The sequence below is a fragment of the Rattus norvegicus genome, chromosome 8 (genome assembly GCF_021556685.1).
Source record: "Rattus norvegicus strain SHRSP/BbbUtx chromosome 8, alternate assembly SHRSP_T2T, whole genome shotgun sequence".
Taxonomy (NCBI): Eukaryota; Metazoa; Chordata; class Mammalia; order Rodentia; family Muridae; genus Rattus; species Rattus norvegicus.
The window spans coordinates 100579847-100596695 of record NC_141541.1 but is presented as its reverse complement, the minus strand read 5'-3'; the positions used below and the strand labels follow the sequence as shown (position 1 = coordinate 100596695).

At 41.3% G+C, this 16849-nt stretch overlaps 1 protein-coding gene and 1 long non-coding RNA gene across 6 annotated transcripts in view; one reads left to right on the top strand and one right to left on the bottom strand.

Moving 5' to 3' along the window:
- Plscr1 (phospholipid scramblase 1) overlaps positions 1-7470 on the bottom strand; it is a 20532-nt gene extending 13062 nt beyond the window's left edge. Inside the window, exons 1-2 of one of the 4 annotated variants that reach the window (XM_087560196.1) lie at positions 7280-7470; positions 164-189 (exon numbers count right to left, since the gene is read on the bottom strand). In XM_087560196.1, the coding sequence (XP_087416322.1) occupies positions 164-176 (13 nt within the window). In that variant the 5' untranslated portion in view covers positions 177-189; positions 7280-7470. 4 annotated transcript variants of the gene reach the window in all.
- Positions 3832-16849, top strand: LOC120094226 (uncharacterized). Of its 2 annotated transcripts, XR_015627379.1 has the most exons (4): positions 3832-6542; positions 6644-6686; positions 7107-8423; positions 14337-16849. It is a non-coding gene; the product is annotated as an uncharacterized LOC120094226 (long non-coding RNA). The 2 variants fall into 2 exon arrangements; XR_015627380.1 differs by lacking the exons at positions 3832-6542; positions 6644-6686 and having other exon boundaries at positions 7067-8057.

Sequence of the window (16849 nt, the reverse complement as noted above, 5' to 3'; positions counted from 1 at the left end):
CTACCTTCTCCACGTTGGAATACTAAGTAGGAAACTGAGGACAATAGCATAACAATGAGTCAGAAATCAATCTCAGTAACTGAAGGAAGCATTACAATCAAGGAATGCCTTAACGGATGATATGATAAAGAAGAAAAGTAAATATTTGTCGTAAACTACTTACCGTGCTTCTCCATGATTTAAACTGTTCTGGAAAAGAAAGGATATCTGGTGTTAGCTCATCATCTACCAATTTACAGGAGAGATGTGACTGTTCAATGTATCCACAAACTATTCAGGCGCCCGGCTGGCTCATCCTCCTGATTCCTGTAGTCTAGGCTGATCTGCTTACTCAAATGGTTGGGTTTGAACCTCGTCTCTATACTCCTGTGCTCAGTAGGACTGTGGGAGTCTTTTTAGTGGCCCTAATTGGTAGTCACATTCCTAAGAGTCTTTGGAAAGAGGATCCAAGGAGGACCACTGTGAAAGACCCTCCACACAACCAGAGGCAGAAATTAGTCTTCAGAACATGCACTTCTAAAAGAAGCATGGAGCCCATGTATGAGCCTCTGAGTTTGGCTGTAGGAATGGTCCAGCAACAGAGGAGAAGTAAATTTCCAGGGTATTGGACTGGAGTCTGGAATCTAGGGTCTGTGTGGACTGTCCTGCCTAACCCAAGCCACAAATTTGAGAAAGTCTGGTATTCTGCTCTGTAGATTAAAAGTTGCTCTTCACAAAGTGAATCTACTTATGGTTCTAAGAGACCAGCTATCTGACAATCCAAGTGATTCTGTGCCTGACTATTTCTGCAGCAGCGTGCAAAATTTTTACTCAATACTGCTCCATTCCCCATAGTTGAACCCCATTTTTGCTTTCTCTGCTCTATCCAGGTACCATATTCTGAACTGTAAATGGCAACTCATTCCATGTCTACTGACTACAACCGAAGCATATGAGGCAGAAATTCTGTTACTCAAAACTTTTATCCTGGACTCTCATGAATGTAGTTGACCCCACATCTTCTCTGGCACATTCCGGTGTTGCTGGCTGTCCTTTTACTCCTTCTACTGTGCACTTCCGAGTGACAAAACATTCATCAATGTGTCTACATAGATAATTAATTCCAGTGTTCTCAAGAAACAATTGCCACCTTCTGTACCATTTCATAATTTTTTTCTTTAGCACAGACAATTAAGTTTAAAATTTCATATCTTAATGAAATACCTAAGATTTCTAAGTAGTATAATCCCATTTATATGTACTTTATAAGCAAGAAGTTCAACAGCGGTTTATTACAGCTCCAATAGGTTTACTGTACTCTAGAATAAATCTAAAAAAACTTGTGTTGTTCATTTAAATTTCTGTATTTACTTCAAACAATAAGTACATGAGTATGCATTAACTGACCAAAAATATAAATATTTATGTTTTGCGCCAACTAACCCATAGGGATAATAATGAATTAATAGGCATATGTAATCACAGTAGACTTAAAGGTTGTATAGGGCTATATTAATCCTTCAGAATTCATTATATATATATATATATATATGATACACACATATATACACACACATAAAAAGTTCACACATATTTTCTCAACATCAAATTTCTATTATAAAAGCTTATGCACTGAAAAGAATATCAGTTTTCATTAAGCATGCTAACAGTACCTTAACAGATGTATCAAATTGAAAGGTAAACAAATCTTGGTCTAGCGAGAGGTGGCATCCCATCTTTAATATTTGTGTTAAATGACCAAATTTTTACCCGCACCATTTCTACTTTTAAGAATCATTTATTTTTTTGTATGTGTTTGAGTGGCTTTACTTGCATGTATGTATGCATGTATGTACATGCAGTGTGAGCCTACTGCATGAGGAGGCCAGTAGAGGGCTCTGGAGGCTCTGGCACTGAACGTACCAAGGGTTGGAAGGTATCCTGTGGGATGATGTCACAGGTACAAGATAGAATGAGGCCTGTCATTGGACGAGAAGGACGGATGGGCGGGAGAAAAGTTTGAAAGAGGAGGAGGAGATGGGAACCGAAGAGGAGAGGAAGGAGAGAAGCTGTGGTGGGACAATATGGAGGCTGGCATTAAGGTTCCATGTACAGGTTGTTGTGAATGTTCTTAAGGGATGGATGTGTACTGGGCTTTGCAGTTTAGGTGGGCAATTATATCTTATCAACTGGATCAGAGGTTATTGTGTCGTGTGCTCTTTCGTGTGCAGATTTAAGTGTAAGGGAGTGTGGGGCGGCTAGTCTGGGCCGCCACGGAATTGGAATGTGTGCTTCTGGGAAGATATCTAGCAGATATCTTGGGGCACTACAGTTCTGGACCTAGAGCGGATAAAAAGACTGTTCTCTTTTTATATTTTTACAACAGCAGCATCCTATCGTGTGGGTGCTGGGACCCAGAGGTTGGTCCTCTGCAAGATCTGCAAGGACCACTGAGCCATCTCACCACTCCCATGCTCCTTATTTCTTATGCCGCTGTTTAACGCACTTAGCTTACAGAGATCTATGGCCTCAACTCAACAAGAACTTTAAAGGGTTGCAGCTTTCTGTTATTTTCATCTTCCATCCAGTCAAACAACTTCATATTTCTTACATTTGGTAAACAAAGCTCTTAACTTGAAAAAAAAAATCCTGTCATAGTTATTGAATTCCAATTATAAAATGCGAGCAGTTCCCTCTCCCTAACTCATCCAATGTTCAAGATGAACCAGCTCAACAGTTCAATCTTTGAAAATACTTTAATTAAAAACACCTTTTCTTCTCATGGTGGGACACAAGCAAACATATAATACCTACATGTAAACATACCTGTACACATGTATGCATACCACACAGAGTGAAAAGTAAAATGTGTACATATGTTTAATGCAGATAGTGTATGTTTGCATGTGTAGACCTGGGCTACAGTTTAGAGAGCCGAAATTGACCCTGGTATCTTCCTCAGTTGTAATTTACCTTATGTGTTGGGGCAGGACTCCCACTGAACCTACAGTTTGCCAATTCCTGCTAGTCTATCTAGACAGCTTGACTGTGAAAATCTTTGTTGACAAATATTTCTTCTTAGGATGTGGAAAGAGGGGAATTCCAAAGCCATGTCAGGTGGACCTTAAGAATGTGGTGGTGTAATAAGATTCTGTCTGTATAACATAACCCACTGAGAAGCCACTGGGTTTGTTTGTCTTGGGGCTAAAGGACAATTTCCTCCTTGCACAGAAATCCCCAAACTGTGCTCATTTGTCAATCCTGGATGTTTTCTTAATACTCTAATTCATAATTTTGAGGCTTGATCTATGTTTGTGAGGAGAAGCGCCCATTAGAAAAACTGCTGTGGAATAAAATGTGGGATCTCATTCCCAGGGGAGGGTTTAGAACAGCCCAGGATTTAAAATGCTGTGTGTGGAATCTAGAGCAGAATGTTAGGTGGCCACTAAGCCTTTGCATGTGCCACTTAGAATAGAGACCCATATGTGTAATGAATGAAGGCATTAAACGCACAGCTGCCTACCCAGACTGCTCTCCTTAGCTGTAGAAATGACCCCTCTGCCTTCTTTAACCTTACTGGAGCCTTGTCAGCCCAAATGTCACCCAGCTTTAAAAATAACTTGAAACTGTGTCCCCAGTTGCAGCATGTCACCCACATTTTATCCTGATGATTTTTAAATAACGTTTTCTGCTCTTAATTTTTTTTTTGTTTCAGGAGGTTTCTATGAAAAAGAAAATGATATTTGTGATGTCTCTAATAAATATATAAACTGCACCAATGATATGCAATTACCCAGAACAAATGAGAAACTTCAAGAAATACCTCCTGATTACTATTATCTTCTTGGTTACTATATTATGTGACACATTTATGGAAAATTGTGGCACCCTATACATATTAATGAAAGTCTATATAATACAATTATGTAATTTCTGGGTTTTTTTATTATTACAACCTCAAGTTTCCATTTCATTTCTAGTTTTTTTAATTAAAATTTTTAATTAAGAAGTGCTTGCTTTTAAGTGTGTATGAGGCATGCAAGCATTTGTCTATATGTGTTTGCGTGTGTGCTGATATGGACTGAGGTTTAGAGAGCCGCAGCGGACACCCGGCATCTTCCTCAATTTCACTTCACCGTCTTTACTGACGCTGGCCAGTTCTAGCCAGTTCTAGCTCATCTATCTAGTGAGCTTGACTATTACTCTGGTCACAGCCTCTGTTTCCTGTCAGCTGGGATTTCAGGCAGTGGCCGCAACTGTCTGGCTTCTATGTAGATTCTGGTAATTCCCACCTCCAACCTCCATGCTTGCATAACACGTTCTTTATCTACTGAGCCATCTCCTCAGTTCTTTTCTGAGTTTTCTCCGAATTGTAAAACATTCCCATCTGAGACTGGGAGATAGTACGAGGGATTCACATCATGTCTCCACAATTCAGAAAATAAGTAGCTTGAGGCTATTTAACCAGAATTTACCTGTTAGTGCATACATGAGAACACACGCCTGCCTGTAAACCACCCAGTGGACAAGTTAAACTCACGTTTCTCTTCACAGCCCAAATGTCAACACATGGCTCTGTGCAACCCAGCAACACTCTACTGCTTTTAAACCATCATTAGAATCCCGAAGAGCTGACCAGTTGAGTGAGAGACTTCGTGGTGGGTAAAGGGGAAAGAAAAAAAAAAGCTGTGATAGAAAAGGTGGTAAAGCAAAATTGTGACAGTGAAGTCACATATCAAATACTTTCCAGGTTCTTTTAGTTGTGTTTGGGTCACAAATCAAATAATTTTTAGGTACATTTTAGCTCCACTTTTTTAGGTAGGTTTTGTAGTTTTGGAAAGGTTTAGTAAATACTTAGAAGGAAACATTCCATCTGTCAAATTGTGGCTTCAGCGATTGTCAAACCGAGGCAGATGAGTATGAAAATATATTTCCCCAAATGGTTCAATGCATTTCCACAATGCTTCAAGGCATTGGTGAGCGTTTGGGGAAACAGAACCCCTGATTGTGCACTTATACCAGAAGTACATTGCTTACAAATGCAATATCCTTTGAAAGAGAATGCTTCCTTCTCAAAATCCACCTCACTATTTCATGGTCACAAAAAGCAAACAAGCTTAAACTCTGAAGGAGACATGGGCAAGCTTTGAATGAAAATAGATTATATGCCAACTAGAATCCACTGAACACACAGTCGTCAAGTGTTCTACAAAAATAAGATGTAAATTTAAAGAAGCAAAAACACATCTCAAAATCCAGTTATTCTTACTGGGGTTCCTACATGATTGCAAAATACCTTCTGGGAAGCCAAAAAATTTTACATTAATTTGAGGTGAGTTTTTTTTTGGCTTACTTATAAATGAAGCCCCTGAGTTCACTGAGCCAAGGTTGTTTACTGCTGCTCAGTTCACTAACTAGATGAATTAAAGCAGCTCATTTCCATATCTTCCTATCATTATCTCTGGTTTAATGAAAAAAAAAAGAAAGAAAGAAAGAAAAAGGCTCCCAACCTTCTACCAAGTGAAATTTGTTAGCAAGTATTTTAAAAGGGCACTCGTTTTTTGTAAGATAGCAAAGCCTAGGGTTCCAGTTTACTTTTGGTGTCAATCTTTTAGTGACTAGGTAAGTTCCCCCCACCCAAAATTTTAATTTGAAAAATACAAAGACTTGTTAAAACACTTAACTAAATACATAGTTTCAACAAGCTCTATTTATTTCATACTGTTCTACTACAATAGTATGTTGTGCACACACAGGCATATATGCTTGTATAAATATTTCCTGAGGAAATATTCACCTGTGTTTCCAAGGGGGTATTCATGGATACCAGAGTTTATTCTATCTACACTCTCTACACAGTGTATACACTGTTTACAATGTGTACAGAGACAGCAAAATTCTCTAAGTCTACACGACAGTGTTCAGCGAGCGCTACACACAGGTGATGTTGCTCAGGTCGAGGCCCTGAAGCTAAAACCTCACCTCATGCAGGGGGAATGAACAAACTCTGAGTTACACAGCAGAGAAAGGAGAGGTCACGTTGCTCTGTCCAGAAGCAGGGACTCTCTTTGGTTTAGCAACAGTCTATTTCTTTATGTTTGTTCATTATTCAAAGGGGCACAATTTTTGTAAGAATCCAGGTAGAAAGCTCTGTTGTTAGCAAAACTCAAGGAACCACACTCTCCCACCCTCAAGTGCCTGGTGCTTTTTGTTAAGCTTCACTGGCACCTACTACTTAGTTCCAACTGGTAAGCCGGAAGAAAGTGTAATTGTTTGTCTTGGAACAGGGGAGGTGGCCATACCCAACTTCCAGGAATAAGATTACAGAAATCAAGCCACACAGGAACCAGCGGGGAGAGTTGTAGGCGTGGGAGCTGTGTCAAGTATTTAATCGAATAAACGCTAGTTTTCCACTTGGTTCTTTATTCAGTTTATATTAACTGATGCAAAAGTAACGACTCTTTTTGTTGTTGTTTTGGTTGGTTTTCCTCTGTTTTGTTTTTCTCCAGACAGGGTTTCTCTTGCGTAGCCATGGCAGTCCTGGAACTTGGTCTACAGACAAGGTTAGCCTCGAACTCAGAAATATGTATGCCTCTTCCTCCCAAGGGATTTTTTTTTTTAAAGTGGCTACAATCTTTAAGTCTTTTACTGTTAACAATTTCAGGAAAGCGATGAATGCACCTGAAGAAACCCTGTCAGAATGCAAGGTATGTAACGGAAGACTGAATCTGCGCCTCCTGGTCCTACCCACCCTGACCTTTAACCCCGTACATTCCCTACTTTTATATTTAGAATGCTATGCATAGTTTGAGTTCTAGCCACAATCCCAAAGAACACCCTTGTTAAAGAGCTAGCAGGCTCTTTGAACAATTTCTCTTCTTTTTTTCCCTTTCCTTTTCCTGCAATGGGACTCCAGCTTGGGCTCTGCGCATTTGAAAAGAGCGCTATCACAGAGCCGCTCTAGTGTGTGAAGCAGTGTGCTAAACTGAAAACGATCCGGTAGGAACTAGCAAAGAGGTGACAAGAGTGTGGATTCCGAGCAGCGGGCAGGACAGCAGGGCTTCTGGCTGAGTTCCCTTCCCACTTCCGGGGTCACTGAGCCCAAGTCTTTCGGCCATTTCTCCTAGGCTCCAGACCATAACCTCTGCCGTATGAGCAAACCGCCCCCAGTCCTTGCTCCTGCTTGCTCCTCCCGCCCCCCAGTAAACCCCTGCCAGCCCCACGCCCCATCACCGTGCCCAGCTCCGGTGCGCGCACAGATCGCGAGCTCAGTCCGGGACAGCATGGAATGTGGACTCACCTGAGGCTCCTTCTGCTCTGAGGTCTGCAAGGTGGACAGCTGGCTCCTGGCAGTCGTGAGTCCCAACCCCTTGCTAGTGGTGCAGCTGTCGCACAGCTCTCCCTAAAGCCTCTCAGAGGGACTCACTCTGGATGACGCGAGCCAGCACTCCAGAATCCTCCAACTGCGCCCAAGGGGCCAGGCGACAGTCCACCTTGCCTGCCCCGCCCATGGGCTACGCAAAAGGAAGTGGGATTTTGATGGCCTTGGAAGGGAAGGCTACTCATCACCTGGGGAGTGGCCTCTACTGGGAACTTTCTTTACATTGCCCCATCTCAACTACTCAACCTATTTGGGTTCAGTTTCCTCAAAATTACTTAACTGCTTTTCACACTTTCCTAAGTGGTAACATCAATTACCACATCTGTTCCATCCGCCCTGTTTGCACTTTCAAGTTTGTTGAATTCTTTTCCTAGCAGCATTTTACTCCTCTTTTTAAAAGTCTCACGGCTTTTATATAACCGTCTGAAGTCTTTTGCTGTTAGCAGTCTTTACTTTCTTTTTACTACAGATTGTGGGAAAGTACCACCCTTAACTAGAAAACATTCAGGTTTGGTTTGAACTACTGCTCGATCACCAAAAATCAGCATCTGCTTTGTGTAGTAAAATGGTGCTTCTCAAATTACAGCCGGAGAAGAAACACCCAGCTAAAACTGCATTTGAAGGTCATACCTTCAAAGTTTCTGACTTACTATGCCAGGTGTGGACATTTCTAAGAAATTTCCCTATGACACGGAAGGTATTTTTTCCTGCCTGCATTTTATGAATCATTTGATATTCTTGGGGGAGGGGAGGTTATGAAAGGATGATGAAAGGGTTACAGGTGAATTTTGATTAGTGAACTCACTCTTCTTTCCCAGTGATTGGTGCATTTCTAAGTATATTCAACTAAAAATCTGGGGAGCGTCTTGGGAAGAGCTCACTACTTTTATTGTGTATGTATTTCTGGACACACATAAGTACCTGTGTGCACTCAGTATATTGTTCTTCCATGGAAAAGTGAACCTCTACAAAAGGAGTCTGAGAGCGTGGCACTCTGATGCTGAGAAATGAACCCTGAACTCAACATAGCTCAAGGTGGTTTGTAACCTCAACTGGCTTGCTGGTAGGAACTCGTATTTATCGTCACTCTTAACCCGATTTTCTACTCAGACCAAACAAGGATCTTCACTACCCTCTCTTTGCATAAATGGGCTCATTTCATTTGAATGTTATAGTATAGTTATAGCTATTCGCTAGTCCTTTTGTTTGTTTTAACGTAAGCAGTTGACGTTTATTTATAGGTAATACCTTGAAGAGCTTTTCAGCATTAGGGCAGTCTGTCTAAGTAAGAGTCTTCCTACTGCTTTCCCCTCTGTTGTGTCTCCTAGGCTAACCGTTGTTACCAGCAGCTCCGAGACTCTTGGCCACAGGGGAATCCATGAGGTGGAGCTTCATGGGCAGCCGCTGACAGCTGGTGGCTCACTTTGTGTTTGCTTCCCTGCCTAATGTCTTCGTACCTCAGGCCCACTCTTCTTAGAAACTTTTTTCTAAGTTTTCTACTTAGAAAAACTATCCTTAGCAAACGATTTAAATGTTGAATGACTATGCTGATTCCTTATTACTAACAGGAGGTCGAGTTATTTTAGGTAATGTTTGCGTCTTCCCACCTTCCAAACTTTAATGTCCTAAAGTATTAAACAGGTAACAACTGAATGGACATGTTCCTGTTTGGTGGCTGTGTGATGTGGGGTGTGTGTGTGTGTGTGTGTGTGTGTGTGGTATGGTGTGGTGTGTGTGTGTGTGTGTGGGGTATGGTGTGTGTGGTGTGGTGTGTGTGTGTGTGTGGTGTGGTGTGTGTGATGTGTGGTGTGGTGTTATGGTGTGTGTGTGTGTGTGTGTGGTGTGGTGTGTATGGTGTGTGATATGTGTGGTGTGGTATGGTGTGTGTGTGTGTTTGTGGTGTGGTGTGTGTGTGTGTGTGTGTGTCTGTGTCTCTCTGTGTGTGTGTGTGTGTCTGTGTGGGTGTGTATGTGTGTGTGTGTGTGTGTGTGTGTGTGTGTGTGTGTGTGCTTCCTAGAAGTATACTAAGCCCCAGGCTGTGTAATCTTTAGTATACGTCTTTCCAGGTAGTTCGAGGCTTTAACATATGGTCCATAAGCAAAGGAAGAGAAAGGGCTTAGCCACGAAGGGTGGTCCCAGGAGCCAGGGAATGAGCTGATAACACCTATCACTTCTATTCACCTCCTGTAGTCTGGATTAGGTTAAAAAGACACACAACTTTCCCGACAGGATTGGAAATGCAGGGTGGAGCCTTCCCAGAAAGAGAAAGAATGGAATTTCCTATTGAGGAAAAAAAAAGTACTATCATTAGGGAGTTTCCACTAAAATTAAAACAAGAGCTCCTCTTAAATAAATGAGCAACCAAGTCTTTAAGCAAATCTAGATCTTTTTACTTAAAAGAACTATTTCCTTACGTTTATAAGAAAAATAAATAAATAACTCCAAATATGTCATATATTTAATCCAAAGCTTTTCAGGTCCCTTGACGAAGTGGAAAGTTGACATTTTAAAATAATAGTGTATAGAAGAAGCTCATCAAGGTTATCCAGAATTTATGGCTACAAAATCGTATAGATTACACAAAGAAGTTATTCGGAAAGAAAGAACAGTGATGATAGCTTTCTATGACACATGGTTCCACTAAGTTTTAAAGGAAAAAGTAGGAAGCAGCCATGAGTAGAAGGCAGAACTAATGTAAAGAGAGGTGGTCAGGTACTTCAAGGATACAAACATGCATAGTTTCAGCAGAAAGGTATGGATGGAACCACAGAGACTCCTACGTTTGCAACAGAGACCAAATATTGCAGGATGGTTGATCACACAGTGAACCCTGAGATTGTGTTCACCAAAAAACCTGATTCTAGTTGTCCTGTGGCTCAGCTGCAACACACACCTTTAATCTCTCTGGCTAGCATCCAGAAACACCCTTAGTACACACCTTTAATCCCAAGCAATAAAGGTAAAATTAATTTATAGAACAAACCGCCCAAGTTTGAACATGATGTCTAATTGAGTGGCAGACAAAGTGATGAATCAGAGAAAGATCTGACAAAATAGGATATACCCAACTCTCATGACAAGATAAAGAAAGGGGAAGGTTCTTGAGGGGCCGTGAAGAGACAGAGAGGGAGGCAGTGTTACCAGGAGAGTTACAGAGACAAGTTACGGATGGAATCATCCAGACACAGGCAGAGACAGACCAAGTCAGAAAATGAGAAGGAGCCAGGAGATTAGAACAGATTGCCAGAGTCAGTAGGAGGTGAAGAAGAGCAACTCAGTCAGACACTGAGAGAAGCCAGATTGATTCAGTCAACTTGGAGAGAAGTTTGAGCTAGAGCAGCTGAGTTGAACCAGACAGCCAGAGTTAGTTAAGAAAGAACCAGAAGGGCGAATTCAGCAGTAAGTCCCAGAGGCTGAAAATAGTCTAGACTTAAATAAGACTGTACAGAGGCTAGAAAATTCCAGGCCTAGGCCTAGGCTAGCTGACTGAGGCAAAGGGCCTCCAAAGCGATAATTACAGGAGACTAAAAGTTACTTTTAAAACCAAAACTTGTGTTCCTTTTTCCAATGGAAATAATTGAAACTGAGCAGTGGTTGTTTGCCCTAGAATGTATTTCCTTGTTTCCAGGTGTGATTGAAATAGTACCAGTGTCATCGAAGAAACAAGGCTGTTACTTCTAAGACAGGAATCTAAAGATTAGATGTGCTTTCATTGTCCCACTGTCCTTCCAGTACTTTATTGTAGATGGTAAGACCTCACGTTAGATTAAAGCAGAATGATCTCTCAGTTCTAAAATACTGTCTCAAATTCTCTTCTAAGTGCTAAGATCTGTTCTTCAATCAGAGAAAGTTCATCTTGATAACCAAGTATAGGGAAACTGTGTTCAGCCGCTAGCATTATATAATCTAACCTGGAGAGGTTGAAATGGGGCTATTGAGTCCAAGGGCTTGTAATGAAGACATTCCATTTTATTGTGGAAGGTAGAAGAGGGTGTTATCTAATTATAAGTACAGGAAAGACACTATTAGGTTCTTGTTTGTAAAGACGAGGTAAGATTTGTAGGACAAGAGAAACAAGTACAGGGGAGATTATTTTATTGACATCGTAAACCGTTTGATGTGATATTGAGATACTGAGTCAGTATTTAGTAATAAAAAAAGAGGAGTGGGCAAGAGCGAATATAATCAAAGCACATTATGTGATGTATGAAAATGTCAGAATGAAAAGTCACCTTGTATAATTAATATACCCTGATGAAGAGGAATAAGCAGTCTTTAGTAACTAAATAGTTTTAGAGAGGAAAGAGAATTGTCACAGGATGTTCCTACCTTGAAAAATGGACCATGCTCAAATTCAGAAAACATTATAAAGGAGATCTGAAGAAGAGCTAGATTGACCTAGTTTGCAATCTTGTAAGATGTCAAAGTGAAGACAACTTTATTAAGATATAGTCCTGGCCACTTTTTTTTTTTTTTTTTGAGTGAGGAGCTAGCACTTGGTGGAGAAACTGAATCCATTTAACAGATTGATTAATTAATCTAAATGTTATAGAGAGCCTGTTTGAGCAGAGTAGTGGTGGCATTCGCCATTAATTCCAGCATTTGGGAAATAGAAACAGTCTAATCTCGGAGCTCAATGCCAGCTTGTTCAACAGACTGAGTTCAGGACAGCCAGGGCTACACACACACACACACACACACACACACACACACACACACACACACACACACACAAACACACAGAGAGGGTTGGTGTGGGGGAAGAGAACCCTGCAGCAACTTGAAGTCAGGTGCCTAGCATAACTGTCATCTGAGAGGCTTCACCTAGCACCTGATGTAAACAGATGCAGCGACCACATCCAAGCATAGGCAGAGCTTAGGGAGTCCTGTGGAAGAGGAGGAGGAAGGATTGAAGGAGCCAAAGAAGTGAAGGACACCACAAAAAAAACCTAGAGTATCAACCAACTTGGAGAAAGTGGACCACCAAACAGAGAGCACACATGGGACAGACCTAGGCCCCTTGCACACGGGTAATAATTGTGCACCTTCATGTGGACTTCCTAAGAGCAGGAGGAAGGGCTGTGTTTGACTCTGTTACCTGCCTTTGGATTCCTGTCCCCTAACTGGACTGCTTCGACGAACCACAATAGAAAAGGTGCCTAGTTCTAGTGCATCTTGATATACAAAGGCGGATTAATATCCACTCCATTTTCTGAGGAGAAAAAGAGGATTGGAGGAGGTGGGGAGGGGAGGGGAGCAGGAGGACAGAGGGAAGGCTTCTAACAGGATGTAAATTAAATAAATTAATTAGAGAGAGGGGTAGGGATGGAGGGAGGGAGGGAGAGAGAAGGGGGGGATTCTTGTTTTTTAAGCATGAGTGAGTCCTGAGGGCCCAAAATTTGACATAGACACTGAACCCATCAAAGAGACTAATCAATACTCTGAACTGATAGAGCAGGTCCCCTGGTCAGGTCAGGTGTTGACACAAGGGACACACTCAAGTTTAAAGACTATGGATCCTTTACTTCTTCCTGTAAGAGGAAAGGTGTAACAAAGAGGGGTGTGGAAAGGAGAAAAGCTTGTTTTTATGATACTCTTAATGAGAAAGGGCTCTCCGATGACGGTGACGCTGCACATTTGAGAGAATCAAAAAGAATGAGTCTGACTGAGGTGACCCAGCCTTACTCCTAAGGTAATCATAGTACCTAGTTACCCAAGCGACACCTAATAGCAATGAAAGAGCTCACACATAGCCCAGTGTTGACCACAATGTCTAGTTTATTTTGTCCTCTACCTTCTCTAGTTGCAGAGGGGGAAGAGGAAGAATCAGAAGTCACACTATGCAATTCTAGAGCCATAATCAATCCCTTGTTGACTGACTGTCACAGAGTGTGAAAGAAGGTAGAACCGCTCCACGGGGTTTCTACCTCAGGGGCTCAGCGCTCCTTTTCCCTTTTCTATTTCCTCCATGCAGAGCATTCCTTCTGGTCATCAGTGGTGCTTTGCTTCACGTGTTTGCTTGCTGTAGGAGATGCAGGGGTTACATTTCTGTGCCTGTTGTGATTTTATCACACATTGCCTGAGAGCAGAGCTTGTTTAAGTGTTTACTTTGTGTTCACTCAAAACACAAATCAGTAACACCAAACGCAATGAATTTAAGGCCTGAAGTCTCCCACTTGTTTACAAAAGAACAATGGCCAAGTGGCTATAAAATATAATTATCATAGGCTTTGGAGGAAGGTCAGAAGTTCTAAAAATGAACAAGCGTGGTATTTTCCTCAACCTTCTGTTAGTGATTTAACAGCTGCCAGAGGATTTTAAATATGAGATGCTGAGATGGACTCTGTATCTTACTCATTTAGAGAATAAAAGAGGAAAAGGTGAATTGTAGACAATTAATGCAAACACTGTTGCTGTTAATCAAGTTTACTTAAAGGCAATAATAAATGTTTTCCAGGCTATTAACCAGAATTATATTTCAAACCTTCTAAAAGGAAGAACACTTCAATATGTCCGTGAAACTAAACATTTTAAAAATATTTATTAATTTTATGTATGATTTGTTTGTGTGTGTGTAAGAGAAAGAGAGAGAGAGACAAAGACAGAAAGAGAGACAGAAAGAGACAGAGAGACAGAGACAGGGTAAGTAGCGGATGGCTCCCATGGAACTGGAATGACATGATTGTAAACTGCTTGGTGTGGGTGCCGGGCACCACGCTTAGGTCATCTACAAGGGTAGTACCTGCTCCTAATCTCTTAGCCATCTCTCTCAAACCCATACTTTAGACACTTTTATTACTTTGGTAAAAATCTTGAGCTGGGTAATTCTCCCTCCTTAAACAGTTCAGCAAACTGATAATAGGTTGGGCAATTTGAGGTCTTTTAGCTGCAGAATGTAATGTTTAGATGTCAGATGTGTGTATCAGGATTCTCTAGAAAGTCCTACTCACCAGGGTATATGTATGCTTTTCTACAGGGAGGAGCCAATCCAAGTGATTGTCACCTGTGATTATGTGACATTAAGATGTTTCATACTCTGCTCACTGTAGTCGGGAAGCCCCACTGGAAAACCAATGGGTTACTTCTATTCAAAGACTTAACCCTTGAAAAAATATTAATCCAGAATTCCTCCTGTCAAAAGGAAATGCAGGGACAAAGAGTGGAGCAGCAACTGAAGGAAAGGCCATCCAGAGACTGGTTCATCTGGGGATCCATCCTGTCTGCAGACACCAAACCCAGACACTATTGCTGATGCCAAGAAGTGCTTACTAAGAGGAACCCGGTATAGCTGTCCCCTGAGAGGCTCTGTCAGAGCTGAAGGAATACAGATGTGGATGTACACAGCCAAACCCCAATGGAGAAGTTAGGGCAAAGAGTATAGAAGCTGAAGGGGTTTGCAATCCCATAGGAAAACCAACAATATCAACCAGTCAGACCCCCAATGCTCCCAGGGACTAAACCACCAACCAAGAGTATACAAGGGGTGCACAAGGCTCCAGTTGGGTATGTAGCAGAGGACTGCCCTATTTGGCATCACTGGGAAGGGAGCCCCTTGGTCCTGTGGAGATTTGATGACCCAGAATAGAGGAACACTAGTCCTCTGAGGTAGGAGTGGGTGAGCAGGTGGGGGAGTACCCTCATAGAGGCAGGGGGAAGGGAGCAGAGGATAGAGGACTTGTAGAGGGGAAACTGGGCAGGAGGATATCATTTGAAATGTAAATAAATAAAATAACAACAACAAAAAAAAGACTTAAGCCTGAAGAATCCACTGAGTCAACATCATGGGCTCTAGGAGGAGTCCAAAAGCCTGAGAACCCAGGGGTGGAGGGGTAGAAACCACAGTTAACCTGGATAGTGACTGGTGTGTGTGTGTGTGTGTGTGTGTGTGTGTGTGTGTGTGTGTGTGTCTGTGTGTCTGTGTGTCTGTGTGTCTGTGTGTCTGTGTGTTCTGTTCAGACTAACGTTCACTTTTGCCCCACTTTGGTAAAAATCTTGAGCTGGGTACAATTATCCCTCCTTAAACAGCTCAGCAAATTGATAATAGGTTGAATTAAGATGGCCTAAACCCAGTTTCATTCCTCACTTCCTGGACTTGGAACTGAGCAGCCCAGTTAAATGACTCCTCAACTCCTCCAGTGTCCATGGCTTGAACACATCAGAATTGAGCTAGGGAAAACACGTCCATCTTAGAAATTCCAAGCAAAGACATTGATGGAGGAGCATAAGGGTAACCTGTAAGAACATTAGGGACCCCATATCTGTCAGGTATAATATACAGCACCAGAATTCAGAATTAATCAAACCACAGAGAAATCTGGAACGGAGGCTCCAGTGTGATGTCAGATTGGAAGAGTTTACATAAAACTAGAATATACTGGAGATTTTGTCTGCTTTTGTCTCTGGAAATATTAATTGCTGAGCAGAAAAGGATGCCTCAGTGACTATAGTCATGTTAATATCCTTACTAGAGCTGGCAAAGCTAGGACGTGTCCTCCTAAGTAATGGTTCAATTCAATTCTTTTTGATAAAATAACTCACTGAATGACGCCTTGCTACTCACTTGGTAGAAAAGAGTCATCTCAATAAAATAATAAATTAACATAGTTTAGTGCTTCCACATAAATAAATACATACTTCATTCTCTATTAGATCAAAATGTTGTATACTTAAGATTACTTTAAATGTAAGATTCATATTCATAATATTATCCAATCCCATTTTACATTGAGTAATATGTGAGCTATTTGTGTTTTTAATTCTAAAATGTAGACACTGTGGTATTGGAGTCAAATCTTCTTTGAGAATATCTAGGATATTATTTGAATGTTGAAAATCTCCAGGGCCTAGCATTTCTCTCTCACATGCATTCTTTCACAGTACCTGTGAATGTTAGGAAGGCTCTCCTCCACTGAGCTAAGGCCACAGCTCATTTGTTCATTTGTTTTGTTATTAGTGAAAAGTGTTTAGAATATCATAAACTGGTGCTACTTTATTAAATAAAAATTGATCTATTGTGTATTTACTTCTGAAGTTTCTAAAACATTATAAGAAATAGGCCAGCTTGAGTGCATTCATTTTAAGAGTTTAATCTGAACACTGTTAGCCATGTGTCCGTTGCCTAAGCTTCTGTCTCCTTCAGAGCACTGATAGCATCATCATCTCAGCAGCTGCTCCCTCGGGACGGCCCTGAGCACTGACTCATCACGTTGTCCACCTCATGTTTTAATTCGATCATTATAAATTCGGTTTAAAAGTTAGGTGAGTGGGACCTAAAGAATCTGTTAAATGTAAACACCTAGAGCATTAAATGTGAATATCTTCCTCAACCACAGTGGGAGCCCAGGTGCTAAGGGTTACTGCTAGAGTGTAATTAGACACTTTCTTGTGTTGCTACAGTCCTGTGTGGACAGAGAGACTCGAGAGGTTAATGCCGGGACGCAAGGCAGGATGAACATATGGAAATAAAATGTGTTTGCCTTACTTTAGAAA